The 12,756-nt window shown below is 38.9% G+C and overlaps 1 protein-coding gene across 8 annotated transcripts in view; it reads right to left on the bottom strand.

The window, feature by feature from the left end:
- The window catches only part of NCKAP5 (NCK associated protein 5), a 962,935-nt gene that overhangs the window by 120,533 nt on the left and 829,646 nt on the right, over positions 1-12,756 (bottom strand). For 7 of the 8 annotated variants that reach the window (XM_019522509.1, XM_019522508.1, XM_019522512.1 and 4 more), the window contains 2 exons: positions 5,865-5,969; positions 2,559-2,750 (listed from right to left, as the gene is read on the bottom strand). In XM_019522509.1, coding sequence (XP_019378054.1) covers positions 2,559-2,750; positions 5,865-5,969 — 297 coding nt within the window. The remainder of the gene's footprint in view (positions 1-2,558; positions 2,751-5,864; positions 5,970-12,756) is intronic. The other variant, XM_019522514.1, reaches the window with a different exon arrangement.

Below are 12,756 nucleotides of genomic sequence, written 5' to 3'. Positions count from 1 at the left end.
ATAACTTTAACTAGATGTGACTCAGGAAGTTTAAAGCCAACCAAATAGCCCAGAAAACAACTGGGGATGATGGAAAGTTCCTTATAACTGCTGATTTTTTATTTAGTTTTTTAGTATTCATCTATGAAGAAGCAGTGAACTAGGGACATAAAAGGCCTGTGGCTGGTCTTGTTTGTCCTGCTATAATACGCATAGCTACTAATAAAATGGGTATAACTTCATTTTTTATTAATCAAAGGGTCTGGTATCTATTACTGAGAGAAAACCCCAGGATCCTTCATAGTTTCTTACATGGAAGTCCTTTTTCATCACTTTTAAAATTTTCTTTTTATTTATTTACTTTTAAAAAGTATCAATCACAATAGAACAGAAAATGCACGAGTATGAGAGCAGGCACATCCAAATTGAATAAGCTGCCAGAGCAGCTGACTAGTAACAGCTGTGTCCCTGGCCAAGTGCCTGCTTCCTGCGTGGGTCCAGGGTTGCACCAACCAGGGGACCTGCTCTGGCACGGAAGTGAATATGTGCCAGGAACTGACAGCCCAGAGGACTAGGACACTTGTGCTAGGGAGCAGCCTTGAACTCAGCACCTGTCCATTGCTAAGTGGTCTTGCTGTGCCTTAAGCCACAGCGGGGCTACCTGACAACAGGGAGGAACCGGGTTCGAGGCTGCTCCCCAGCGCATGCGTCCTAGAGCTCCGGGTTGCCGGTGCCCACTGAGTATTCACTTCCTTCCCAGAGCAGGTGCCCAGCTCTCACTTCCTTCCCAGAACAAGAATTATGCATACTTGGGAAAGGACGTTTTTGTACAGAAAGATACTGGGATGATCTTACTTAACCTAAAATGATGGCAAATTATTCCTCACCTAAAAATGTTAGGATAAAACACCTATCTTTCTGACTGTTTAGAGTAGTTTGTGCTCCTCAAAGGGTGCGGTAGAAGGTATATTCTTTTGTGAATCTTAAAGCAACATTTGGAGAAACTCTAGCAAAATATACTATACGGTAATATCTTCCACCAGAAGGGAGGAGGAGTAGGTGAGATGTAATACAGTAGGAGATGCACGCTTTGCATGATTAGGTTCCCTACTTTCCTGTGAAGATGAGGTTTTGTGAAGGGATTACAAACAACTGGCCAGCTGCACAAGACCACTGAAGTGCTCCAGATGTTTGTTATAATGCTTCATTTCAAAGAGCAGCACTTCTCCAATCAGCTGCAATGGAGCACACAGCTCCAGGAAATGGAAAAGCAGCACCCTTGGAAGTAAAAGACCACAGCAAGAGGCTGCGTGGCTTATCTTTAAATGGTTGCAAGCCCCCTGGATACAAATGACAAGGGGCCTACTCTCAATGAAAAGGCGTGCTTCTGTAACACCCCCACACACTTGGATTGTGTATGCAAAGCATGTGCTCCTGCCAGTGTAGTGAACCCAACGAGCAGCTTATAGGCCTCTCTGGTGTGGACTCCTCTCTCCTTTGCATTGCTGAAAGGCTGGTATAGGGGTGCAGGCCCCCAGAACTACCTGTTGGGAAGCCCCAAGTCCCAGACTGCCTCGGTATGGTTGAAGCTTCCCCCAAGAGGGTGCCACTTACAGACTTTGCTTTGGAGCCAACAGTGTTTTAAAATTACATTTAGTGTTTTGGGGGGGGGGTTATTCTCTGTAATAAATGTGGGTTTTGTGTTTGTACTGCTTGTGAGGATGGGGTTTTGTTTAAACAGAACACCCCAGCAAATTTAGTGTTCCCAGATTTCTGGGGAGGGACTTGAGCCACTGGTAAAATTTAGGGGGTACCCTGACACGTGAACCCAGCCCTTCTTGCTGCTGACCGGTGCCTTGCAGAAGGGCTGCACTTCTTATAATGTTCTATTTAAATGACTGTAATGCTTGTGAAAGGTACTGAAGTCAAAGTCTAGAAAAGTCAGGCCCTTCATTTATGAATGGTAAATGCAGTATCAATGTGTGTTGCTTTGTGTCAAGACCATATTTAGAAGTACCAGCCTCTAGGGATGAGAGGATTATTTATTACTCAGAGTCATTCATGGCCAGATTCTCTGACATACCCAGGTTTGGTGTCTCACTGCAACCTGGTGCACATTGCAGAGCAGTCTGTGGTTCCTCTAACACATGCCATTGGCAATGTTTCCCAAAAACCCACTTACCAGCAGAGGATTTTAAAGAGCAATCTACTCATAGGATAATACCACATGCTATCCTAGGAAATCTGAGCAGCCCAAATGAATCACTGGACTTGTATAAATTGGGGCAGATATTGGTCTCATGTATAAATGCATATGCTCTTTCTGTGCATAAGGTTGCATTCTGTAAGGCTCTTATGCCACTTAACTTAAATAACTAAGGAGTCCTGCCTCTCACATCCTCACATTTGCCACTGCTGAACTCTAACATTAAACTTTTGTGATAAATTAAGTGAGGGGGGACGGGAAGGAGGGGAAGAAAAGCAAGTATGTCAGAAATTATCAACTGTTCAATTAATCTTGTTTTATATTGTTTCAGATAAACTTGGGTCAATAAAAGAAAGAAATCAATTCACTTCACCCTTTTGCTGCACGTCTTTCCATCATTCCAAGTGTAGGAGGAGCCGCTGGAATATTCACTGCAAGCACTTGACAGGGAGAGTTCACTGCTACTGCAGCTGCTCCGGGGATAAAGGCGGCTGGACCCTGTTATATTTAATTGACTCTGGCATTTCAAGGCAGGTATACTGGCTTTCACATTCTGCTGGCATTCCTAAAACAGACGAGATAGAAGTATCATATGGGTGAGAACAGACCATGTCCACTTTCCCCTGGTTTAGTTAGAAGGGCAAAATGCAAGCATGTAGTTCATTATTTTCATACTGCACCATTACGACATGTAAAATGAACATGCATAAGTAAAATACATAGCTCTCATTCTGAATATATTAAAATGGAAACACATCTGAATTCATTCCATTTTCTTTCTTTCTTTATTCTGGCTCCGCTAGTCTGCTGGCTTTTCAATAAGGGTGTTTTGAGTGTATTTGAATGTTGCCGTTTATATCAGCAGCATGTTTCAGTAACATACAGCAAACAAAGTTATAAGAGTACAAGTACATCTTGACAACTGCATTATAGTCCCACAATGTAACAGATGAGGCTCTACAAACTGGACAAGGTAAATTAATTTAGTGTCCCAACCAGAATGTCCACTGAGAATGGAATCTCTCCATTACAGTCTAATTTTGGTTTCCTATCTAGTCCAAAGCTTTGTCTAAGAAAGTCTCTGATGTAGGACAATCCATCTTTGTGTCACTCCCAGACAGCTGAAGCCTCTTGCTTATGCAATTTATTGACACTTTATGGCTGCCTTTAGTACTAGTGTAGTTATCGCCCCTCTCCAAATGCAATTTCAGCTGACTGTGACTAAATGCCAGCTTTGAGGAAGGGAGTAATGAAAAGCAGATAGCACTTTAAGTAAAATATTAAACCTTTGGAGGACTATCTAGGATGTGTTTAATTTGTTTTCAAACTAATACTCCTATGCCTAACAATGCTAGACCTTCTTTAATGGTAAGTGCTTGTTTTGTTATGCTGTTCTGGTATTCTCTAGTTGCCATAGAAAATCAGACACTTTTTTAATTATCCACAATACCAAAAAGAGTGATGCTACTTTATTTTCTCAGAAACTTTTCCATTGGATTTCATTAAAACTAGAAAATAATCTTACAGCCAAGCCTTAAGCAATATTTATTGATTTCTGCACTTGTTTATAGCCTAATATGGTTTTGCTTAGATGGGTGTTTTCACATTTATATCCCAATAGGACATAAAGAAACTCGAAGTTATATAATCTAAGAATAGCTGGCAATACTATCAGATAGGTTCAATGAACATGTAAATGTTTCATGGAAATCTTAGGAAAACATTTCATTTACAGACTATTCTTCTTCTAATCTGTAATAGGCTGGCTGGATTTTTGTTCATATTTTTTAGCCACCATGGCTGATGCTGTACTCAGCCAAGAGCCTGAGAAAGGATTTTTATTGCTGAAGAGTTCATCACTACTGCTGTTCATTCCTCACCTGACATCATAATGCTCTGTTTTTGACAAACCTAACTACAGGGCAAACCATTATTCTCTGTCATGGGCAAACCCCATGAATGGAAAAATCAGTCATTGGTAGCAGCAGCAAGGTTTATTTACCTCCAGGAATTATTGGCGCACGTGCTCCTAGGGAGCAAGAAGTATGAGAGGAGGGACTTTCAGGTCTTGTGGACCACAAGGGAGCACAGATCCTACATCTCAGGCTCAGGGGTCTATGGCAGGGTCCTTTTGCCTTGTTGATACAAATCTCATTTTACCCCTGGCACCCTCGGGAAATGCTGTCATTGTTTATGTCTGCATCCCCCCTTAAAGGCATAATGGCTAATAGCAGCACAGGATATGTCTACCCTGTGCAAGGCAAAATAGAATTAACTTTTGCTAACTGTTTCAGCTGGGGTGCTAGAGAAACATGCTGGTTTGAGAGACAGCACATGAGGTTGCACCCTACACGCCAAGCCAGACATGTCACCAAATCTGTACCACCCAATCTACGTGGCACTTGCATGGAAGGCATTCTGTAGCCAGCGGGGAAGGTTAGAACACATCATGTTGCAGACCCCTCCCTTTGCTCTCCCATTTTTGCCTGCTTTGGGAGGCATTTCTTTCTCCCCTTTATGCTAAAAGAAGGAGATAGTCCTATAATTACAGAGAAACAGTAGCAGATGGATATCTAGGGGGAAAAAAAATCTGCGTTCATATAAATATCCTTATTATTTATGGCAAATGAGAAAGTCTGGAAAATATATAAAAAGGCATCGTGGAACGTTCTCCAAAGCTGCTAAATTGCAGCAGTTCTTTTAAAGGACACTGACATTTTCTTCTACAACTTGCCTGACTTCTCTAGATTCTCTTTAGCCAGCCTTAAAGATTACATTTAGTTCATATATTTAACTTGAAGATTAATTTATTAATTTACATTCTATAATCTGAATTTTTTTTAATCATGAGTTTTAAACTATTACCTTTAATGAAATCAGAGTACAAAAGCTGAATGCCAGATTACAATTTAAATACATAATTGTTGGTAAAAAGGAAAGACAATTGAATGAATCAAACAATTACAGAGACAAAACTTCACACTTAGAAAAACCTAACCTGAAGGCTAAATTACAGAGTGTACGAGGGGCTGATAATATCTTTGTGAAGCTCTGAGAAAGAATGGCTTTTCATTAAAATACATATTATTATCAAGCAGAGTGCATTTTTGTCAACACTTTTATACTTTAAGATCAAAGACAGAGAAAGGCTCAAGGTTTTGCTCTCTTTCCCCTTATTTCTTTCCATCTTTATGTGACTTCTGTTTTTTAAGCTACTTTTTCCTCTTTGTCAATGAAACATGAAAGCCACGCCAGTTAAACTTTTGCCAAATAAGCACAAAGCTGGCCCCATCTGAAAAAAAAATGCAGCGCCCATGAATTTTTAAAAGTTCATACATAATATATCATAAAAGGAGGATGAATAATATGGTGCACGGGCTTTAATAAAAAGCTCCTTGACCATTTCTCAGAGACTCTGAGATGTAATCAATACCCAAAAAGGTATCTTGGGGACATTGCCAAGATTTATATTTTTTTTTTTTTGCTCAGAGTGATGCTTTCTGCATCAACTCAGGATATGATATTGAATTTTAGAGAACAAGAGAAAGGAAAGTACTGTTATCTGCCTCGACAACACTGCAATTCAAGGATGAGCTTTATGCCTCACCCATGACATCACACTTTACAGATAGAAATGAATATTCCAAATGAGGGATTCAAAGACAGCACAAACACTCACATGAATCTGAACATCAGCAGTTCGTGATTGCATCAAACTTCTGTTCCTTTCTACCTCTGAAAGCAAATCCCCAGACGAGAGATCTAAGATGCGGGAATGAAGTTTCTGGGGGATGAGGGGGGAAAGGGAATGACCAAAGCATAAACATTTGATGAATATGCAATAGATCAGCATTTTTAAAACTCCAAACGGCGCACTTAAATTTCAAGGGAGAACAAGCCCCGTGGTAAAAGAGAATTTGTCCTATTTAGAAAGGTTGCCATTTCACCATGTACCAAGACCAAGACCCACTGAAGAAAGAACAGTTGATTTTTCATCTACAGGAAACTGCACTTTTTCTCCTTGTTATTGTTTCACAACTTATCACTACTACATGTTGAACAATGATAAATTAATATGAATGCAGCCATATCTATCCTCAGAGTTTGACAGGTTTGAATAAAAAAATATAAAAAAATGAACTATGGAATTAACATTTATAAAGCAATCAACATATTAACCTTGTTTTATTTTGGAGTTGTTATAGCCTGAGTGAATTATTGTAAAAGTGACCCTATTTTTAAACAGCATTGATCTTGTGAAGCCCTCCCTTGCACACATTTTAACTCAAAGTCATTAATGTCATCTGTTAGGAACAATTAATGTGAATGGAAAATAATTGCATCAGGGAGCAAGGGACTCAGAGGATTTTGTGCATTAATATTCACATACTGTTCGATTACATACTCAGTTCTTTATTTCAGTTTTGCTTGGAAGGACTGCTAAACTGGTGCCATTTCCCTCATATTAATCTGTATCCTAATTACCAAAGTTTTCTGTGTGTATTAAGCCCTATTTTTAATTGCAAATACAATAAAATTCATTATTTATATAAACATTCTTTCTTGGCCAATGACTTCAACAGACAAACGGATCCTATTTGCTTTCCCATCGGTCATGTGAGCCAATGTATTGGATTATAGGTATGAAGGGTGTGATCCACAGCCGGATGAAATAAATGAAAAGGTTTCTACTGACTTCAGTGGTCTTCGGATGAGACCTTATAGTAAAATCCTTGCCACCCTCTAACTGGCTTCTCCAGACTCTATAACCAGCGGTGGATCCAGGGGGTGCAGTGGTGCAGTCACTCTGATTTTAAGTCCACCCAAAGTTTACAGTTAATACTAATGGCTATAAGACTAAAGAAACAGCTTCATTTGAGTATTTTTGTCTAAATATTTTTGTTGTGTTTTTTAATGTACAACACATGATACAGCATATTCCAGTAGTCATATTTGTTTTAACTTTGAACTTAAACTGATTAATATAGCCTTAGGCGCCTAGCATATTAGAAAAGAGTCCAGGGTGCCTATACATGTGCTCCATCATGTTCTAATTGAACACTGAAGCATCATGTGTATTAAGTCCCTGCATGTTTTAAAATGGCCGTGGGGTACTTTAAACCCCATCAAACCAGCCCTAGTTTCTTTTTACCTGGAGAAGAATGTGTGTTGTGTTATAGTTGATGAGGCACCACATCATCTGCATCCCCATTTTCAGGATCCTAAATCCACCCATGCCTACAACTGTAGAGGAATCAAAATGTATAGGAACCATCGTTTCTTTTGTTGTGCTGGTGTGCTCTCGGAGGGAGAACAAGTGGCAGGATGGGGCTTTAGTACCTAATGCTCTGCTAGTTCAGACTGCGCTCCTGGAACGCCATCCACTAAAAAAATGAACAAAATGACAAATAGATTCTGAAAGCCTTTGGTGTTCACAGCTGGTATTGAAAACTTCTATTTTAGGCAATTTAGTAATATTTTAAACCACTAATTATTAATTCGTGAGTAATTTGTCACAAGCTACATATTCATTGAGTTTTCATTCAATGCTTTCATTCAGTTGATGCCATCCTGTTTCAGGCAAGATTATGGGAAACAGTTTTCATGATCGATGTACTGTATAATCATATTTCCTCTAACATACTGTTGAGTAGATTTGAATGCCATAAACACTCTGTATCCGATATGCTTTCCATTATAAATATTTACTATACCTAGTGTAAGTATCTTAACGTCCCTGTTATCTGGTCTCTACCTATTTAGTGTGCATTATTTAAAATGTTGCTACTGGAGTTGCCACCTGGTGTTCACCCAAGAATTGAATACCAGCAAATAAGCATTCCCCAGCTCACAGGTTTTAAGTGAGTACAACTGTTAATTTTGATCTGAGGGTCTTACAGTGGTTTGGCCACTACAATATCCATTTTTTTTCCAGACAGATAAGTCACTGGATTCTATGAGCAGGTGTTGTGCTGTTTTTTTTTTGCCAAAGGATGACTTCTCCAAGGAAACCAAAATCCTGCACCACAATTTAGGGAAAATTTCTATACTAGAGCTGAAGACTAGGGACGTGTGAGTTGAATACATGCTTTAACATTTATTTTCCTAGAAAAATATTCCAGCAATATTACTTCCCAAATCGCAGAGCTTGAAAGCTTACTTCAGTTTTTTTAAGGCTCTTCACACTATTTTTAACAAAAGAACGTTATTGTACGAGTTAGCAACATACATGGCAACAGGTGACATAGAGAACAAGGCAAATTGTTATAACATTATCACATGAAATGTCAACCGTTGCTGTCAACATCCTTATAAACCCAGCCCACTCAGTTTTTTTAGCCTATCAAGTAGGCGCATGAGAAAAATAACTCTTCAAGAAGGAAATAAACCTTTAAATACCTTAACCAAAAAGCATTATTGACAAGATAAACTGTTGAGAGTTATAAGTTATTAAGATAAATGCAGGTATATCCATGTGATACACAAGAAGTCAGGCTAGATGATCTAATGGTCCTTTCTGACCTTAAACTCAACTAATCTATAGAACTATAAATAAATAATAAGCATAAATCAGCAAAACAAAATAATGACTAATAAGCCAGGAAAGTGTGTTCTCAAGATGCACAGCATAACATTTCTGCATTGGATAGCCTTATTAAGAAATCATTATAGTGGAAATGTCCCCCCCACCCCTTTTCCCTGTACACAGACAAATCAACTGTAACAGATATATAATGCAGAATTACCTGCATTACAAACTCTAAAGCAAGAAAAGTACTTTTGGATTAGACAATTAAACAAATGCAGTCACAGAGCAATAAAACAAACTATCCAGTAAAAATATGAACATTCCCCTCCCCCCCCTTCTTTTCTCTATAATAATATGGGGAAACGGGAGGATATTACAGTATTCACCTTGGAATCTGCGCCTGATGGAGAACTTCTGGGATGTCTTGATTGAGGGATACCTGTATGAGAACTGGGTTGGCCTACACCGGGGGAGTGTACTAGCCACATGGAGACATCTTGCAAAAGTTAGCACAGCCCAGAGTGGTGTCCATTTGCCCTCAAATATCCTTATACTGAACATTTCTAGAGCAGTTCGAGGCTAAGAAAATCTGAAACAATAAATCCAGTATGTCTATGCAGGGGATGGGAAAGGGGGGGAAGAGCTGGTTTGTTTCTATGTTTTGGGAGCAAAATGGCTACAGGAAAGAAAAAAGCGAGACTACACAATAGGAGCCCCAAAAGTTATTTGCTTACACCAACTGGGAGAACAGTTCACAGGCAGTAAATCTGCCAGCTGCTCAAGTGAGTAACGTCTTCCTTCCACATCTGAGCAGAAGTTCCTAGTGTATGCAAGTGCAGAATTAAAGACCATAAGCTAAAAGTAGAATAGGATCCTTATGCTGCTTGACATGATTTAATGTTTGCCTGTGACTGCTAAATTTAAACCCATACTATATATGTATGGATAGCAGTATCTTCAGACCAGTAAAACCATTAATAAATCTTTGCTCTTACCCACAGCTGGGACATGTTAACAGTTGTAACTCATGTAACTACAAGGACTCGTAGGACTGATGCTGAAGTGTAAAATGCAAAATCCAAAAAAAAAAAAAAAGACTTGATGGTTGGTTTTAACACTACACACAACTAATTACAGTACGTGGTGATACCTGTGATCTCAGTCTTGAATATGCAATTAAAGCTTGTTCCTTACCTCCCATGATATTTAGTGGGACTCAGCTACATGTGTATTAATGTATTTTCCCTAATACGCATTAACTTTAGTACCTCCAATGTGAGGTACTAAAAAAAATGCACGTTAGGCTGCCCTAATGCCTAGTATGAAAACCACATGTTTTTTAAGTGACGCTTAATGTGCCTATTTAAGTAGCCTATCTGACTGTGCATTAGCGTAATTGCACACTTTTTTACACAACACTTTAATGACCAGTCAAATGGGCTACTGTGCATTGAAGCACACTTGTAGATGCACACTTGTGACACTGTCAGTGATTCAGAAGTACTGCCATATCTTTTCACAATCAACATGTGCCCAGAGTATGTTATGCAATGTATTCTGGACAGGCAGAATGAAGGAACAAAGATTTGTCCAGAGTTATGGTTGCACAGAGCAGGGATGGAGACTAATCTTCACCTGATGCACCCTACCTTTCTTGCTGAACTGAAGGTGAAACCCTAGCTGTTGCTGAAGACTAGTCTCTGTGGGTAGATCAATGATTCTAAAATGAGCTAATGAATCTCCAAGGCTGTGAAATAAAAGTGAGACCAGGAGCAGCTAGCAGACACCAAAATTGTGCTAAGGAAGGTTAGCCTGATTAGTGGAACAGCAAGATCGTTAAAAAGAACTGGTTATTAACACCCGTGGAATGAAGAACTCTGAGCCACTAAGTCAACTGACTCCCTCAGCTACCTGAATTATAATACCAAAGCAGCTCTACTTTGGTTCAGGAATCTGCTCAGGGTGCTTTTAGTTCAGTCAGAAAATCAGTTTCCTTGCTTAAGACCTGTACCCCAATTTGGAGAGGCGGGCAGGTGATTTAGGTTGGGAAAGGGGCATGTTATATGCCAGGACATACAGTACTTATTTTTTTTCCTATAGCCTAAATGGCAGATTTTGTAAACTGTCTCTGCAGACTTGCATCATTGTTTCCTATAGCTTTATTTCTAATTTTTTTTTAACCTACAGTAAGTGAGCCCCAGGGTCTGGGATGCCTCATGGTGGTATAAGCAAGAAGCTGGAGATAGCTATTTATCGGTGTTTGAAATGTAGAGAATAAAATTAGAAGCTTATAATATTGCTCAGTATTAACAGTGGGAAAAGTTAGACATTAAAGGCATATTAAAGGATTAACTGTAAAATACATTTCAGTAAGCCAAATCATTTCAGTGTATAAAAAGGCAGCTTCCAGCTATTCCAGAAATTTCACCAAGTCAAGTGGATTTATTTTTGATTTTCTATTAATCTAGCAAAAAACATTTCCCTGTTCAAGTTTAAATTTATTTCTTTTATTTTCTTTCCTGGGAGGGTGAAGTTGCTAAAAATTATTAAAAGTCAGGAGATACAAAAGATGCCAAACTTTAAATTCAAAACTAGCATTAACAGTGGCTTGTCAGTCTTGCTGGCAAATCCTCCAGGCGAGTTTACTGAGACTTAACTGACAACATCCAAGACAAAGTACACGGATATGATATTACAAACATTTGTATGGAAGATTAGGGAGTTACAACTACATCAGAAAATCCTGTTAACAAGGCAAATCCAGCACAGAATATAAAACAAAGGTCTCACGTCTGTTTTAGATTCTACCGACTTGTTACACTTGGTTCTAGTCGAACCATTTTGGAAAAAGAAAAAAAAGGGAATATTCCAAAGTAACTGCAAAGGTTGAAATGGAAAGTCATAAATGTCCTAGAGTGTAAATTGTGAGGTATTAAGACGGTATTTGATGCAGCAACACAAATAACATAATCTCTCTATATTCTTAAAACACTTGCCAGTGCTTCTATAAGCCTAAAATTATTCCCCTTCCAAATCCACCTCGTTTTATTAATTTTTATAAACTGCTTTAAATAAAAGTTACATTAAAAGATACAAAGTAATCCTCTCTGATGCTTGTTTTCAGTTTATAACTTTATCAGTGTTTTCAAGCTCTTACTTCTCATTTTCATAGCACTAAGTTAGGAGTCTGTAAGTACTGCAGTAATGATAAAATGAACTCCCTAGTTTTCTTGGGAAAATATGTGTAAAGTGAAATTCCCCAGGGATTATGATTATTTTAGAGTCAACAGTTTGCACCAATAACCTGGTAATAATCTACTCAGAGGTAAATAATTAATTACATTAATGCATTTAATTGACCTTGCTCACTGAAGACTCAAGTATATTAGCAAAATACTTTCTAAAAATATGAACCCACTTAAAATAGCTATCTTCACTTTCTATGCTTATTCATTTAATAGGAAAAGCAGCAAATACTTTTCATAAATAGCTTTCCACTGATCTAAAATGAATGAATGAAAAGGATCGTCCCACTTTATAGTATAAAGTCTAACATCACATAGGTATGGGACATCAAAGAGTATAACACAAAATGCTGCATATTGTGACACCTTTTTTTTTTTTTAGATTATGCACACAATAGCAAAGACTTTACCATTACATTTCAGGGTGGTCAGATTCGTTCCAACCTCCCCCCCCATTTTATACTTTAAACTTTTGTGATAAAGAAAGAACTATACTATTAATTTTTATGACCTGCCTTCATAACATCTCTGCGCTCTAACACCAAAGGGCAGGCCTGTCTTTTATTATTCCAAGGCACTGGTGTTCAAACTTTTGGCCCTGTAGGCCAGATGACTGGCACAGGGCCTGTCTACAGGCTGGATCTGGCCCTGGGGGCCAAGTACCAACCCCTCCCTGTCCCAAGTGCTGGGACTGGCATGGTAGTAACCCCTCCCACCCCCTACATGTTGGGAGAGGCCTGGCACTGCCCCTTCCTACCCACTGCACACCTGGCTCTGCATGCTGGGATTGGGCACTG

The sequence above is a fragment of the Gavialis gangeticus genome, unplaced genomic scaffold, assembly GCF_001723915.1.
Source record: "Gavialis gangeticus isolate Ggan-Ray unplaced genomic scaffold, GavGan_comp1, whole genome shotgun sequence".
NCBI lineage: Eukaryota > Metazoa > Chordata > Crocodylia > Gavialidae > Gavialis > Gavialis gangeticus.
This window is presented reverse-complemented; position numbering and strand designations above follow the sequence as displayed.